This window comes from Pleurodeles waltl, chromosome 1_1 (assembly GCF_031143425.1).
Source record: "Pleurodeles waltl isolate 20211129_DDA chromosome 1_1, aPleWal1.hap1.20221129, whole genome shotgun sequence".
Classification (NCBI taxonomy): domain Eukaryota; kingdom Metazoa; phylum Chordata; class Amphibia; order Caudata; family Salamandridae; genus Pleurodeles; species Pleurodeles waltl.
The window spans coordinates 979743299-979760153 of NC_090436.1; the positions used below are offsets into that span (position 1 = coordinate 979743299).

Here is a 16855-nt window from a genome sequence, read left to right on the forward strand (position 1 = left end):
GACAAGAAGCCGCAGCGGATGCCAAACCTTGGTGTCTGATGCCGATTGGCGGTTGACCATGTTCACAACTGACATATTGTCCTCTTTGAAAAGCACTGTCATGTTAGCAAAATGTCGGCCACATAAGCATGCTGCCACTACCAGGGGAAAGAATTCCACAAAGGCAATGCTGCGACCCCTCTTTTCCATCACTCTGGGCATTCCTCTGCACACCCCTGGCCTTGCCAAAGTATGCCAAAACCTTGGCCACCTGCTGCGTCAGAAAACAGCTCAACAGACCATTCCATCTGTTCCCCCAGGACTGACAATGGGATGCTATTGAATTCACACAGGAAACTCTTCCACAGCCTCAATTCCTCCCGAAACCCTGCTTTGAGGTACATTCAGTCGTGTGGGAGGGATTTGCCAGTCAGAGCCCAACCTAGATTTCTGCAAAAGGTCCTCCCTGCTCTGACCACCCTACATGCAAAGTTCGAGTGGCCCAGTAGAATTTGTGTGTCGTTAACTTGTGCCATGTCTTTTACCAACATCCTGTCCAACAATTCAATACTGCCCCTCTTCTTCACCTCAGGAAGGTGGATCTCCATCTTAAAGGAATCCAACTCAATGCCAAGAAAAGTAAGCAACTGGACCGGGCCTACCTTCTTTTATTGTGCTAAAAGCACACCCAAATGCTCCATTACTTCCTGAAACAACATTAGGCTTCTGTGACAATCATCTGACTGCACTGCACCCACCATGAAAAAATCATCAAGGTAGTGCATCATGACCTCTTTCCCTGCCCTGTGCGTAAATACCTTCTGCAAAAACAATGAATATGAAAATTAACAACCCATGGGACGAGCCTTGTCCACCACAAAATTTTCCCACAAACTGGATGCCCAAAAGCTTGTAAGATGCACTGTTAGGAGGCGAAAAGCTGATTTCACATCACACTTCACATTCCAAGCTCAAAGCCTCATAGGATTCACCAGCTGCACTGCCACGTCAACTGATGCCTAGCGCACCCTGATGGAGTCCTCGGGCTTGAAATCGTTCACCAACCATCCATATGGCCAACAGAGGTAATGAATCAAGCAAAACTCACCCGGCTCCTTCTTGGGCACCACCACGATCCAAGACACTCTCAATTTTCTCAATGGCCAATTGTCAAATGGCCCTTCCATCCGTCCTTCCCATACCTCCTTCAACTGCTAGTTCCACACCGAAACCTAATGCCCTCTGATAGACTTTAAGTTATCTGCCCGTTGTTGAACCCTGGAACCCCAATAGCATTCACACCAATGAACAGCATAGTTTTCATGTTTTTAGGGGTCATGTTTTATTATATTGTCTCCCAAAATGTTGAGTAAAGTTCCACTCACCCCATTATGACAATGAGGGCTTGAGGAGTTTGTATGACACTGTATCAAGATTGATAATATTGTTCTGCAATAATATTGCATCCACTACATTGCCTTCCACTACGTTGTCATGTAAAGAATATAACAACTGATCATACGACCACAACTAGTCAGCATAGTGATTAGTTTGATGTAAAGAATGCAATATTTATGCAATGAGATATGTATACTGTAGACTCAAATAGAATTATATATATAATGGCAACGGAACCGGAAGCTTTCATGAGACCTTGCTAATCACCCTTCACCAAAATTCCTCTCTTGGAGAGACTATTTTTTTCAGGGACTCATTACGAGTTGCCCGTTAAAAAGTATAGCAATAAAAACTCACAGTCCACTGTCCACCACATTGAACTTCAGCAAGTGAAACCTGCTGATATTCTTACGGGGAAAAATACCCAGATAGACAGAGTTTGGTGCGGTAAGAACCAAAACACACGTTATTATTCATTAGCATGGAAAAACTAATGTACTTAGTATAAATATTTGTATTTGTCATTGCGGACTCAGAGTGGGATTTAGTCGGATGCGATAAATAGAGCACAAATTACTGCAATAAATACAGCCCCAATTACCGACCAATGAGGGACTCTGTCTTTCAAATGAAATTGTTTATTTTACTTTTTTAATACAGTAAAATGTAAAAGCGTGCGTCAGTGTAAGCCTTCAGAAGAACTATGGCTCTAAGACATTTTTTTTTCAGTTTTACATAGCGCAAAGGTATTGGAGCTCTATATATAAGCACTAGTTATCTTACACAAGGACACATTCATATTGTTTTTGCAAGCATGGGGACATTAAGGCCCTCATTACAACCCTGGCGGTCAAAGACTGCCAGGACTATTTCAATGATTGCATCGCCAACAGGCTGATGGTGCAATCCTTGGTATCACGACCGCGGCGGAAGCGCCACCGTCGCACCACCGGGACCGGCAGTTTACCACCACGTTAGTCCCGGCGGTGCAGCGCTGCCCAGGGGATTACAAGTCCCCCTCCCGCCAGCCTTTTCATGGCGGTAGGAACCGCCATGAAAAGGCTGGCGGAAAGGGGAGTCACAAGGCCCCTGGGGGCCCCTGCACTGCTCATGCCTTAGGCATGTGCAGGGCAGGGGGCCCCCTGGCACAACCCCATGGAGCTTTTCACTGTCTGCATAGCAGTTTGGAGCCGGCTCCCGTGTTGCAGCCGACATCCCCGCTGGGCCGGTGGGCGGAAACTCTGTTTCCACCCGCTGGCCCAACAGGGATGTTGTAATGGCCACCGCGGAAGTGCGGCCTCTTGGGCGGCCGCGCGGCGGTTACAACTTGGCGGGCGGCAATAGGGCCTAAGTGATTTGTCCAGAATCACAGGATGTTGAGCCGACACCGAAACGCGAACGTGGTTCCCCAGCTCTAAAGTGGGCAGCTCTGGCCCTTACCCCCATCCTCTCCACTTTACAAGCTTTGAATAGTACATAGCAAGAAAGTCGTTTGGTTGTGTGCAGATATTCCCATTTATAGGCATGCCTATGACACTTGAATCAGGTTATTTGCTTCTACTAAATTCCACTTGAAGAACAGCGACCATCTGGCAGTGTATGTATCGGCAGCCTACGAAGTCACCTACGCTCTTAGAATTAAAGGGACTTCTTCATTAGCCAATCTCATTAACACCAGTTAACTGCAAGAAATAACAGTGTTGTGTTAGAACAAGCTGATGATGCACATATAGCCACCTATGAGAGATTCATATTGTAATTGTACATTTAGAATATGGTTTAAGTGGAATAAACACCAACTGAACAATACAAGTTAGAAATGTCAAGATCTACACAGTTAAACTGTCTTAGTTATATTTAGGGTGAATTTCCCTCATGGGAGTGTCAGTGTTTTGCAGTCGTGGGTGTAATCAAGTAACTACGGAATTGAAAACCAGACCATGGCTGCCCCACCAAGGACATAATCAACAAAATAAGTAATTTCACAACGCTGTGACATGGTACCCGGGGTTGCACAAAGCTATAAAGCTCCTTTTCTTCCCAAGTGTCGGCTGTGAAGGAAGTCAACAAAGAAAGGAGACTTAGCTCACCTTTCTAGGGGATCCACTGTAACTCCCGATGGATGAGCTATCTCGCTCAGAAGGACCCGGGAATTCTCTCCCTTCATGTCGGTTTCTTCAATTGTCCCTTTAAGACAGTTAGCCCACAGAATTACGTGGTTTATCCAATTCACTGCGAATCCTACCATCCCTGCTTCTACTGCATTTACCTTCTGTAAAATAAAACAAATGCACTATATAAACTAACTCGGCAGAGCAAGCATTGCTCTCTTTTCATCCAGTACCAGCTTTCATTACCCAGTTTACTGAAGAGAACTGACATCTTAAACTAAGTATCCAGATTTCCAAACTCGCTGTCTTTCCAAAGGTTTCCATATCATGGAATGTCTTGAAAAATATGCTTTATTTTTATATAAAATGTCAGTACCTCTCTGAGTTGCTTTTGCTGTGGTTTATTGGAAGTGCCAGTGCCTGCTCTCATTGCATGCCTTAGAAATGCGTAAACACGACCTCTTCCACACACGCCTGTGCCACTGCTAGAACACACCACCCTCCTCTAAACCTGAGGCTACATATCAAATACAACTCAACATGACATAACCTAACAGCTGGCAAAATAATATCCTTAACATACTGCCCTTAAAAACTATGAACATATGTACACCCCCAATCCACAGCACAGACCTCAACCCTACTGTTAATGTCTAGAGAAGCAATCATGCGGCCCACTCCATAACATAGCACCCTATCACAACACATAGTACAGGCAATACTGACAACCAATAAATACCCACACAACATGTCTTGCCCAAATGTACAGAACACAGCTAACTGACCACAATAGACGATGAAACACATCAACTTGCCTCTCAACACACCATGCGCCTTGAACAGAATAAACACTAATTGCAAAACACCCCTACATCAAACAGCAAAACAGAGGCACACGTTCAACACCAATTACAAACTCATCACACTCTCAACATCACGCAACACAAATCATTAACACCAACCCATGCGAGCCATCTTAACAATGGCCTAACAAAATATGACACATAGGCCCTCATTCTGACCCTGGCGGTCGGCGGAGAGACGGCGGTCGGACCGCGAACAGACCGGCGGTATTAAAAATGGTATTCTGACCGCGGCGGTCCCCGCCGCGACCGACCGCTACTTCTCCACTCCGACCGCCGCGGCGGTCATGACCGCGGGGCTGGAGTTTGCGCACTCCGGCCCGGCGGTCGTCCCAAGACCGCCAAGGGTATTATGACCCTGCCTACCGCCGCGGTTTCTTGCGGGCGGGAACCGCCGTGCGAACCATGGCGGTAAGCACTATCGGGGCCAGGGAATTCCTTCCCTGGCACTGATAGGGGTCTCCCCCACCCCCCACTACCCACCCGAGTCCTCCCCCCACACCCTCCACCCCCCTGCCACCCCCCAGAGGTGGTACGAACCCCCTCCCCACCCCCACCCCGACATGCACATACATGTACCCCGACATGCACACACCCCCAACATGCACATATACACACCCCCTACACACACATACACAACGGGGACACATACCCGCACACATACATGCCGACATGCGCACCTGCCGAACAGCACACATTACCCATAGACACAGCAGCACCCCCCGCCCGCATACACGCACTCACACACCCCCTCTACACACTCACACGCACACCCCTATGCACGCCCACATCACACAACACCCCCCCACCCCCTCCCCTCACGGACGATCAACTTACCTTGTGCGTTGGTCCTCCGGGAGGCGACGGGAGCCATAGGGATGTGACCGCCAACAGAAGACCGCCAACAGAAGACCGCCACACAGAAATGTGGGTCGTAATTCTGTGGGCGGTGTTCTGCTGGCGTGGCGGTGGAGGTTGACCAGTCTCCACTTTCCCGCCGACCGCCAGTGTGGCTGCTGGCGGTTTTCCGGCGGAACGCTCCCAGCGGTCAGAATGCGCACAGCGGCACACCGCCGCGGTCGGCGGTCTTCACCGCGGCGGTAACTCAGCGGTCTTGCGAAAAGACCGCCAAGGTCAGAATGAGGGCCATAATAGATTTAATTAACATAACACCACTTGACACAAAAATACACCTTACATCATTCTGCAAACACCAGAAAACTCAATACAATAGACTCGCGATTCAACAAAAAATGCACCCACAAAAAACACATTTTCAAATACAACACTTCACTGTATAACACACAAGACTGCAGCCCTGACAGCTCATATTTCGTTCCACTACAACACAGATCAGGTCAGCATCACCACCCAAAACTAATTCATGGCAAAGGAACATGGGGGCAGATTTATGAAAGGTTATGCATCATGCCATGATGCACCACTTTTCTAGCATCCCACTACACCCCCCTAACGCCACCATGTGTGAGCTGCATTTATGATACAGCACACCATGGCGCACGTTAGGGAACTTGCGTCAAACAAGAAATGTTGACACTAGTTTGGCGCTTTGCAGGATTAGCACCCAAATATTGACACTAATCCTACAAAGTGAAAGAAGGCCCATTGAAAACAATGGAAGACTCATTTTAACACCTGCCTTAGGCTGGCATTAGAAATGACACTAGACATGGCGCAGTGGAATCTCATAGATTACATTACGCCATTTTTCTGGGCCTCCTTATGCCAGAACTCCCCCTTGCATACATTATGCCTGGCGCAGGCATAATGTGGCACAAGGGTTTAAAAAGTGGAGCACTATGGTGCTGCGTTTTTGCCAACCTAATGCCACATTAGCGTTAGAACAACACTAATGAGGCACAAGGTGGTGCTAGGGCCTTCTTAATTCTGGCCCATGGTGTAAATGCGCCTTATGTATGAAGTGAAGTAGTGTCTTTGAAATACCTAAGATCTACCTGGTAGAACTTCGTGAGAGGACAGCATTAGTACCTCTTGTTGTGTGCCGTTCAGATAGGCTCGCTGCAGCACTGCTTCCTCAGAGTCTACCCAATATACGCAGCCTTCCTTGTAGTGGAAATCGAGGAAGGCTCCAGTGCCAACAACGTCTGCCAGTTTCTGTTGATTGGTCCCGTCCCTGTCTATTCTTAAAATGGACGCCCCCTTCCGGATAATGAGGAATGGTTCCGGATCTGAAATATATAAAAAGAATTGGAGTCAAATTTCTTATTACTGTACTGTTAGATGGGGATTTTACAGTGCAGTGGCAGGCTAAAAACAAACAAGTAAACACATGATTTGGACAACATGAGACCATTAGTCATGTCACGCAATCAAAAAGTATTGAAAAGGTAAGTAGCAACATTACAAGAAAGTGTTAGTTTATATACTGGATACAAATGATCAGTTCATAAAATCATCACTACAGTCGAGTATATTTGCACGAGCCCCTGGCTGAGCCCTCTGGAGATTACTATATAGGTGTGATTTGTGTCAGGAACAAGTCAGAATTAACGTGCATAAAGCGTGAATGAGTCTCGAGCTCTGCAGCTGTCCTCGTTCCATGTAAAGCTTCAAGAAAGTGCCAAGTGCTAATCATATTAATGCTCGGTTGTTAAATAGCCAGTTGCCTTAGATGTAAGGCACCAGTAAAGTGCCAAGTGCCAGGCTTATTAATGTACACTTTCTCAAGCCCAACAGCTCATCAGATATAGAATTTATTTGAGGTGTCAAATGCTGTACTTGCTAATGCAACCCTCAGTGCGTTGTTCAGATTCCTCCTGGGTTTCTCTGATCACAACCCAGTGGTACAAGATACATCACTGAATCCATTGTTAAATAACCAGTTGCTGACATGGGTCTGTGGTTAGTTACTATCCACTACCGGTACTTCATGCTGAGCCCTTATTCGCATCTCGTAGTTAATTACTTGTTGTGCATGCATACACTGTCCTACAGGACCCTAATATAGATGCATATCTGTGCATGAAGAGCCACATTGCATTCTCAAGCTCCTGTGTAGCAAGCGCCATATATTTTAATGAGCGGCTCACGAGCTGAAGATCCAAGCTATACCGGTAATCATTCATTGCTGCCTTAAGTAACCTAACTCCCCGTCTGTTAAAGCATGTGCCCAATTACCTCCTTTCACGGGTCAGTAAAAGTGGGCACAAACAAGTTTACATGTTCTGCTGTTTCGGCGCGAAAACTGCAACCTCTGCAGCAGGTGCATTCCTGAGTCCACTTCTATGGTTGTAAAGTTTAAAGATTTAGCAGCATAAATCCCAATTTTTATGAATTTGTGCCTCATGGATTGTTTCATATTGATTGACAAGTATGGCTGTGAAGACAGTGAAGAATAATATGTTAACAAAAGCTTGCCCTTTTCAGCTTAGAAAAGGCCTGTTATTTCCTCCAGAATGACAATAGCTTTGCCGGTAAGAATGCAGAATGCAGCACAGATAGAAAATGCAAAAAACGAGGAGGAATAAAAGCATTCCTCAAAGTTTTGCCATGCTAACTCCACCAATGGGTTGTCGTTAGTTTCTGGTGCTGCCTCAGGTTTACGACAACTCGTAAATCTGATGCAGCATCAAAAGCAATGGGTGTTGCTGTGTAACCCCCACTGCAACACCCATCGCACTTCCCTCTGACGCAGAAAACTGCATCAGAGGTGCCCATATTTACAAGGAGGCGTAACTCCACAAAAAGTGGCGTTACATCTCCTTATAAATATAGAGCAGTGGTTAGTGGCGCTAGCGGCTGTCAAATCTGCCCCTTAGTACCTTCCAGACTAAGGGCACGTTTATCAAAGGCTTGCGCCACCAGGGCGTCCCTTTTTTTGACGCTCCGGCATTTCTATGGGGCTACACAAATCAACTTTGTGTTACTCTGCTCTAGGGAGGCATTCCATGGGCGTTTTATTGGGTATTCCCACGCAACACTCATGGATTTCGTTGCTGCTCCACATCTACTTAATCACGTAAATCTATGGCAGCACCAAAACCTTACACCTCCCTAAAGCAGGCATAAAATGGAAAAATATTTTCATTTCTCCTTGTTTTTTACTCTTTCCATGTGTGCTGCATTCTGCAGCACACATTGAAATAGAAAAACGCTTCACAGGATTGTTTTTGTGCAGGAAGGTCTACATTCCTGCACAAAAACAATCATGCAAGCAACACAGGCACCATAGTGCAAGGGTGACTGCGTTGGCGCTAGGCAGCTAAATGTGTGCCAACATAGAGGGAAAAACAGGAATGCACTATATTAAATACGGTGCATTCCTGATCTTTCACATTGGAGTAGGGCAAAGCAGCAAGAAGACCTGTGGCGGTGCCGTACGACAAATCCCCATAAAATGCCCCTTAATGTTTAGTTTTTAGTGATGCGATTGCTGCATTCCTCAATCTTGAGCTATAATTAATAAAGTGAGGCCCGTATTTATACTTTTTGACGCTAAACTGCGCTAACGCGGCGTAGGGAAAAATGGCGTTAGGGCGTCTTAAAATGGGGCAAGTCAGGTTGAGGCAAAAAAATCACCTCCACCCGATTTGCGCCATTTTTAACGATGCCCAGACGCCATTTACATGACTCCTGTCTTAGTAAAGACAGGAGTCATGTCCCCTTGCCCAATGGCCATGCCCAGGGGACTTCTGTCCCCTGGGCATGGTCATTGGGCATTGTGGCATGTAGGGGGGCACAAATCAGGCCCCCCTATGCCAAAAAAAAATATAAAAAAAAATATATATATACTTACCTGAACTTACCTGAATGTCCCTGGGATGGGTCCCTCCATCCTTGGGTGTCCTCCTGGGGTGGGCAAGGGTGGCAGGGGGGGTCCCTGGGGGCATAGGAGGGCAGCTGTGGGCTCATTTTGAGCCCACAGGTCCCTTAACGCCTGCCCTGACCCAGGCGTTAAAAAGAGGCGCCAATGCGGGGTTTTTTGCCCCGCCCACTCCCGGGTGTGATTTTTGCCCGGGAGTATAAATACGACGCATTTGCGTCGCAGTCATTTTTTTAGACGGGAACGCCTACCTTGCATCTCATTAACGCAAGGAAGGCGTTCACGCAAAAAAATGACGCTCTTTCCTCATACTTTGGCGCTAGACGCGTCTAACGCCAAAGTATAAATATGGCGTTAGTTTTGCGCCGAATTTGCGTAGAAAAAAACGACGCAAATTTGCCGCAAACGGAGTATAAATATGCCCCGAATGTCCACAGGAGCTGTTAGGTCTATCATCCTAAACTCCAAACAAAGTTGACAGACTGGAGTACAATTTGGTAGGCCAAATACCATCCAAAATACTCCTGAATATACCTTCTCTAAGTCATTATGTAATTTGTAGCCCCATGTAAGAGACCCATAAAAAATTGTTGGTGCCAATTTCTAATCTAAATATCGCTACAATATTGGAACCTTTCAGGATATTTAAGTTTTTATTGATTTAACTAGTTCATTTTGCAGGAGTCTCATATGGATTCTAAGTTCCTTAGTTGGCTTTTGAATGGAAGTTTTGCATCTAGTCATACACAAAGATTTTAAGAACTTTCTCTAATTGCTATTTTTTATCTCCAAACCATAATATGTGTTTTATCTTGGTTTGCCGAATTGCAAGATTTTTGTTTTCGATAAATTTTGCTATAATTTGTTCTTGTGGATATAGATTCGGAGTCCATCGAACTCCCTGTGCAATCCTATTGCTATTTGGTCCAGCAATGCCTAATTTTGGAGTAAAACGTTTCTGATTCATCAGTAAAGATGAAAGATTGACAGTGTATAATTTGAACATTACTGGTGCCAACACACAGCTTTGTTTTAAGCCTCTGTTTATTGGAATTTTTTTTGATATCATTGTTAATTTGCCAAATCTAATGCAGACTCATGTGCTGGTGTGTAGCAATCACGTTGCTTTGATTATTTGCTCCGGTATATTCTACTTCTTCAGCTTTTTGCTACAAGGTGTTCTAGTTGACTCTATTGAAGGCTACACTACAGTCTAAGAAACATACATATAGTGTGGCTTCTGTTTTATAGCCTTGTTGAAGAGTAGATTAATGGCTGCAATGTTATACAAGGTTTCAAAGCCTCTTCGAAAGCCGGTCTGAAATCTTGGAAGAATGTTCAGACTGACAATCCAGCCCTCCAATTGCTCTAAAAGGATTTTGGCGAACACTTTTGCTTTCTCATTCAAGAGTGCTACAGTTCTGTAATTTTGGTGGTTATTTCCAGTGGCATCTCACAGTAGGGAAAAAGGGCGGGCGGCGCATTGCAGGGGAGGGAAGAAAAAAGTAATAATAATTTTTAAAAAACAAAAAAACGTACCTTTATTTTCATGCCGAGTTGCACCAATTTGCTCCTCCATCCTCGACTGCAGGAACAGGCTCCCAGACTGCCCTATGTCCAGTCCTAATTCTGCTTTCATGCTGCTGGCAGCAGTGCCAGCGTTGATGGGATGGAGAGAGCCTAGTGCGCCTGTGTGTTTTAAGAGACGACTGGCCAACATACATGCGCACTAAGGGGGAGTGCTATGCACTCCCCCTCCGTGCTCGTCACAGCCTGTGGCCCTGTCCCTTTTTCAAGAAAACGATAATAAACTATGTTTTTTATTGTTTGCTTGTAAATGTTTTGCAGCTGCTGCTGCTGCTGGTAGGGGGGTGATGCTCCACCGCCATAGCAGAGAAGCTGCCCCTGGTTATTTGTAGTGCCCTTCTTGTGGATGGGATGTAGGATTGAACCCGCCAATTATCTGGAATTATTCCTGTTGCCAGGATCCTATTCTAGCATGTTAGAATGGAGATTTTCCAAGATTTCCAAACTTCTTTGAAAACTGCCAGAGTTAGTTAGTCATGTCGAATGCATGTTAGTAAATTCTAAACTTAAATATGACATTTACAGTGTAAGTCATCAAGGTTAAAACAGTGTATAATTGAGTTTCAAAAGCATATGAAGTTTCCTTTTAATGTGAGGAGGTTACTTGAAATAACTATTGAACACCCATGGTAATGGAAGGGACTCCTGAGGTCTATTGTGGTCCATTCTTTATTTATAGAGTCGAACGTACCCAGATGGACTGAGATGATCAGTTTGTTTAAAAAGATTTGACCCACAGTAAAGCATGCCCTGCAGCAACTGCCACTCAGATGGATAAGCACTAGCAAGCTGTCAATGTCCACGGTGTGAAGAAATGCATTGGGTTAACCACCTATCTGATCTTAGGCACACAACTCCTTACTATCTTCTAGAACCACAATGAGGCAATCCTCTCAACCTGAAAATGCAACGGGTAGCAGTCAGAATTAAATAGGTCGTCCCAATATGGTATAAAGAGGAATGCAAATTTATAAGAATAGGTATTAATATATGTTTTGCACATTCTCAAATTCCATATTTTCTTCCATTTAACCTGCTTTGGGTGCAATCGTAAAGGAGACAACTTATCCTGGGGACTTTCCAGTTCCTAGAAATCATTCACTCATACATGCATGTGCAACAGTTTCTTTTCCATATTCATTCAAGGAGTTACATCTTGGATGTTTGGACAGACTGAATTACCTTAATTTTTATGTTGAGCATAAGAGTACGGCCTCTTGTATACTTACAGTATACGTCTGTGGGCTTAAAGCCATTTAATTTGTTCATTTCAGTGTCATTTAAAAATTCTTGCCTGATAGTGGTCAGTCATGCCTTTTTGTTCCTCCTTTTGCTCTTTGGGGGACGGGACTAAACACTGTGGGGGTCATTCCGACCCTGGTGGTCATGGACCGCCAGGGCCGGGGACCGCGGATGCACCGCCAACAGGCTGGCGGTGCATCCATGGGCATTCTGACCGTGGCGGTACAGCTGCGGTCAGAAACGGGAAACCGGCGGTGTCCCGCCGGTTTCCCGCTGCCCTGGGGAATCCTCCACGGCGGCGCTGCTTGCAGCGCCGCCATGGGGATTCCGACCCCCTTACCGCCATCCTGTTCCTGGTGGTTTTCGCCGCCAGGAACAGGATGGCGGTAACGGGTGTCGTGGGGCCCCTGGGGGCCCCTGCAGTGCCCATGCCAATGGCATGGGCACTGCAGGAGCCCCCTAACAGGGCCCCACTAAGATTTTCAGTGTCTGCCATGCAGCCACTGAAAATCGCGACGGGTGCAACTGCACCCGTCGCACCCTTTCCACTCCGCCAGCTCCATTCGGAGCCGGCATCCCCGTGGAAGGGGGTTTCCCGCTGGGCGGGCGGGCGGCCTTCTGGCGGTCGCCCGCCGGCCCAGCGGGAAACTCAGAATAACCGCGGCGGTCTTCTGACCGCGCAGCGGTATTCTGATGGCAGAACTTTGGCGGGCGGCCTCCGCCGCCCGCCAAAGTCCGAATGACCCCCTGTGTGTTCAAGCTTTATCGTGTTTATCTGTTCTTTGGGGGACTTTTTTTTTCTTGGGTTCCTGCTCGTGTTCGGTGAAGCTTCCCTTTCTATTTGCATAGCATTCTTGCTCTCAGCTAACATTCTCTATGTGTGTTTGATTTTTCCAGGACGTTGTTACTTATTTTTTTTCAGACAGCATTTTACTCTTGTCTCCCCTCCTTCATAACCTGAATACACAGAGTAAAACTTCACATAATGGCCAATGAGCCAGCCCTGGCCACAAAACCAGCCACTTGAGAATGATCGCAGAAGTCTATCACAAGATTAATGCAACACTATCCAGCAAGCACCAAACATATTGTAAATGCAAATTATTATTCCAGTCGACCGGTGCACTGCTGTCTGATCAGTTGGAGCATGTGATGCTAAATTCTAGCTATTTTAACCCTACAGTTATACATTTTTTCTCAATGCAGTAAGTCAAGTAAGGACACATAAGCAAACAGGAACTAAGATAGGTACTAAGAAGCATGTTCTGGGCTGTTCTCTAGGAAGAATGTAAGAAGATCTTAAAAAACAAAAAGAGCAAACTATGGTAAAATGTTTGACATCACTAAGGGGGTCATTCTGACCCTGGCGGTTGGTGTTAAAGCGGCGCCCAACCCGCCAACAGGCCGGCGGACCGAAAAATGGAATACTGACCCTGGCGGGAACCGCCAACACAGGCCGCCGCTTAAACACTCCGACCGCGGCGGCGGCACAAACAAACAGCGCGGCGGTCACCGCCAACAGCCAGGCGGCAGACAATGTACCGCCCACCCTATCACGACTCACCAATCCGCCACCTTTTCCGGGGCAGGAGCCCCGCCGATAAAAACACGGCGGAAACAGACATTTTCAATGGAAAACGCTCACCTCGAGACACTCCACGCGGAATCGGGACAGCATGGAACCCGAACTCCACATCCTCCCAGTCATTGCCTTCCTGCTCTTCTTCCAGGATCACGAACGTCGCCGCAGACGACAACGGTGAGTACTGCACCTACGACACAGGGGAGGGGGGAGGAGGAAAGGTTACGGGCACACACATACGCGACACACCCACCCCCAGCCTCACCCCCACCCAAATACCTACACACCAATGCAGATTAAAAAGTCAGAGTGACACCCCCAAACCCCTCAAAAATAAATGCAAAGACAAAAGGCCATGATTGTAAAAATAGAACTATATTATATCAGTAATTATGTATAGTGAACTCAGCAATATAAAAATAAATATGTACACATCTGCAACTAAATATTTACAGTGAGCCAAAGTCCGGCACAGTTATCCAAGTGCAAATGTCCGTGGGCCAATGTGCATTAACACATGGGCAAAGCCCACACACGAGACCGACTCCATTGGAGAGAACACTGCTGGGGCATCACAAAAATTAAATACAGGCACCTCAGGGGGAAGGGAAGGGGGGGCACCTCAGCCACATGAGTCCACGACGCCAGATCCACGAAGCTCCTCCATGCCCACTGTGCCATCCTGGGGAGTGCAAAGCCACAGTCTCTCAAGTCTCTACAGTGGGTGGGTTGCCCACTGTTACATCCTGGGGAGTGCAAAGCCACAGTCTCTCAAGTCTCTACAGTGGGTGGGTTGCCCACTGTTACATCCTGGGGAGTGCAAAGCCACAGTCTCTCAAGTCTCTACAGTGGGTGGGCTGCCCACTGTTACATCCTGGGGAATGCAAAGCCACAGTCTCTCAAGTCTCTACAGTGGGTGGGCTGCCCACTGTTACATCCTGGGGAGTGCAAAGCCACAGTCTCTCAAGTCTCTACAGTGGGTGCTTTGCCCACTGCTTTATCCTGGGGAGTGCAAAGCCACAGTCTCTCAAGTCTCTACAGTGGGTGGGCTGCCCACTGTTACATCCTGGGGAGTGCAAAGCCACAGTCCATCAGGTGGATTACAGAGTCCACTGGTCATGGAGGAGGCATGGTGGGCAGAGTGCCTCGTGAAGCCCTGCCCGACACAGATCCGGGGCTGCCAATGGGCCAGCGGTGCTTGACAGGAGGGTCCAGCGGAGCGGTGCTTGACAGGAGGGCCCAGCGGAGCAGTGCTTGACAGGAGGGCCCAGCGGAGCGGTGCTTGACAGGAGGGCCCAGCGGAGCGGTGCTTGACAGGAAGGGCCAGCGGAGCGGTGCTTGAGATGAGGGCCCAGCGGAGCCGTGCTTGACAGGAAGGGCCAGCGGAGCGGTGCTTGAGATGAGGGCCCAGCGGAGCGGTGCTTGACAGGAAGGGCCAGCGGAGCGGTGCTTGAGATGAGGGCCCAGCGGAGCGGTGCTTGACAGGAAGGGCCAGCGGAGCGGTGCTTGACAGGAGGGCCCAGCGGAGCGGTGCTTGACAGGAGGGCCCAGCGGAGCGGTGCTTGACAGGAAGGGCCAGGGGAGCGGTGCTTGACAGGAGGGCCCAGCGGAGCGGTGCTTGACAGGAAGGGCCAGCGGAGCGGTGCTTGACAGGAGGGCCCAGCGGAGCGGTGCTTGACAGGAAGGGCCAGCGGAGCGGTGCTTGAGATGAGGGCCCAGCGGAGCGGTGCTTGATAGGAGGGCCCAGCGGAGCGGTGCTCCTCACAGCGGCCCCTCTTCAGCGGTGCTTGTCTTGGTGGGGCCCTGTTCAGCGGTGCTTCTCACAGCGGCCCCTCTTCAGCGGTGCTTGTCTTGGCGGGGCCCTGTTCAGCGGTGCTCCTCACGGCGGGGCCCTGTTCAGCGGTGCTTCTCACAGCGGCCCCTCTTCAGCGGTGCTTGTCTTGGCGGAGCCCTGTTCAGCGGTGCTCCTCACGGCGGGGCCCTGTTCAGCGGTGCTCCTCACGGCGGGGCCCTGTTCAGCGGTGCTTCTCACAGCGGCCCCTCTTCAGCGGTGCTTGTCTTGGCGGGGCCCTGTTCAGCGGTGCTCCTCACGGCGGGGCCCTGTTCAGCGGTGCTCCTCACGGTGGGGCCCTGTTCAGCGGTGCTTCTCACAGCGGCCCCTCTTCAGCGGTGCCCGTTTTGTGTTTGGAGTGAACCACACCTGGCCAATACCTTCCGCTCAGTCTGCCTCGGTTCTTTCCGTTGCGGGGCCCTCCTGTGATGGAGTCCTGGGGCCCTGGGTCTCCTCCTATACCCCTGGAATGGGGCTGGTGGGGCCCTCATGGCAAGGTCTGCTGCTCCCTGCCTTTTGCGCCTTGCTGCCCTTGCCCTCCTTGGCTGACTCACCGTGGCCCTTGGCTCCCTTACCCGATGTGGCAGGTGACGGTGCAAGGCTACTCTCCTTGGGGGCAGGCGTATCAGGCCTGTCGCGCCTGCCCTTGAGCTTTTTGGTCCTCTTCCCAGAGGGGGGGCTGGCTGTGTTTATGCTGCTGGACGATGTTCCTGCCCAAGGAAAGGGCGGACTCCAGAAGCCAGGGACGACCTTTTTGGGAGTTGCTGGGCTGGTGGTGGCTGAGGTGTTTTTGGAACTCTTACGAGATGGAGGGGGTGGGTCAGGTGAGGAAAAGAGGTTAACTTTAGTGAGGAATAGTTTTTTAGGAGCCATGGGAAGGGTAGCTGGAGTGGGTATGGGAGTGGAGGAAGAGGCTGTGGTTGTAGGTGAGTCAAGTCTGGTGTCATTGGGTGCAGGTGCTTGGGCTGGAGGCTGTCGTGAGGTGGATGGCTGTTGGGTTGGTGCCTGCCTGCGTTTGTGTGGTTTGGAAGCGGGGGTGACAGACACACTGGGAGAGGACACAGGGGACGTGTACATGGCAGTGGGGGTGGTGACTGCAGGTGTGCGGACTGGTCTGGAGGGTGTGCTGGTGATGGGTGTACTGGCTGATGGTGGTGTGCATGCAGGTGTGAGTGTAGACGTCACAGGGAGGGAGGAGGGAGACGAGGAGGTGGGGGACACAGAGGAGGTAGTGGCTGTTGGCATGTCTGCATCTGGATGTTGCTTGGGTGAATGCTTGTGTGTTTGGTGGTGCTTATGTTTGGATGAGCTTCCCTTGGGTGTTGAGGTGTGTGCAGGCTGGTCTGTAGGTGTGGATGGGATAGGCAGAGGAACAGGGGAGTGGGACTGGGACTGGGTGGAGGCAGTTAGAAGAGGGAGGCTGGAGACAGGGACAATGGCTGCCGTCAGTGCTGAGGC

At 48.9% G+C, this 16855-nt stretch overlaps 1 protein-coding gene across 4 annotated transcripts in view; it reads right to left on the reverse strand.

Moving 5' to 3' along the window:
• Positions 1 to 16855, reverse strand: part of EGF (epidermal growth factor) — a 508423-nt gene that overhangs the window by 386145 nt on the left and 105423 nt on the right. For all 4 annotated transcript variants that reach the window (XM_069230246.1, XM_069230245.1, XM_069230248.1 and 1 more), the window contains exons 2-3: positions 6362 to 6561; positions 3468 to 3649 (exon numbers count right to left, since the gene is read on the reverse strand). In XM_069230246.1, coding sequence (XP_069086347.1) covers positions 3468 to 3649; positions 6362 to 6561 — 382 coding nt within the window. The remainder of the gene's footprint in view (positions 1 to 3467; positions 3650 to 6361; positions 6562 to 16855) is intronic.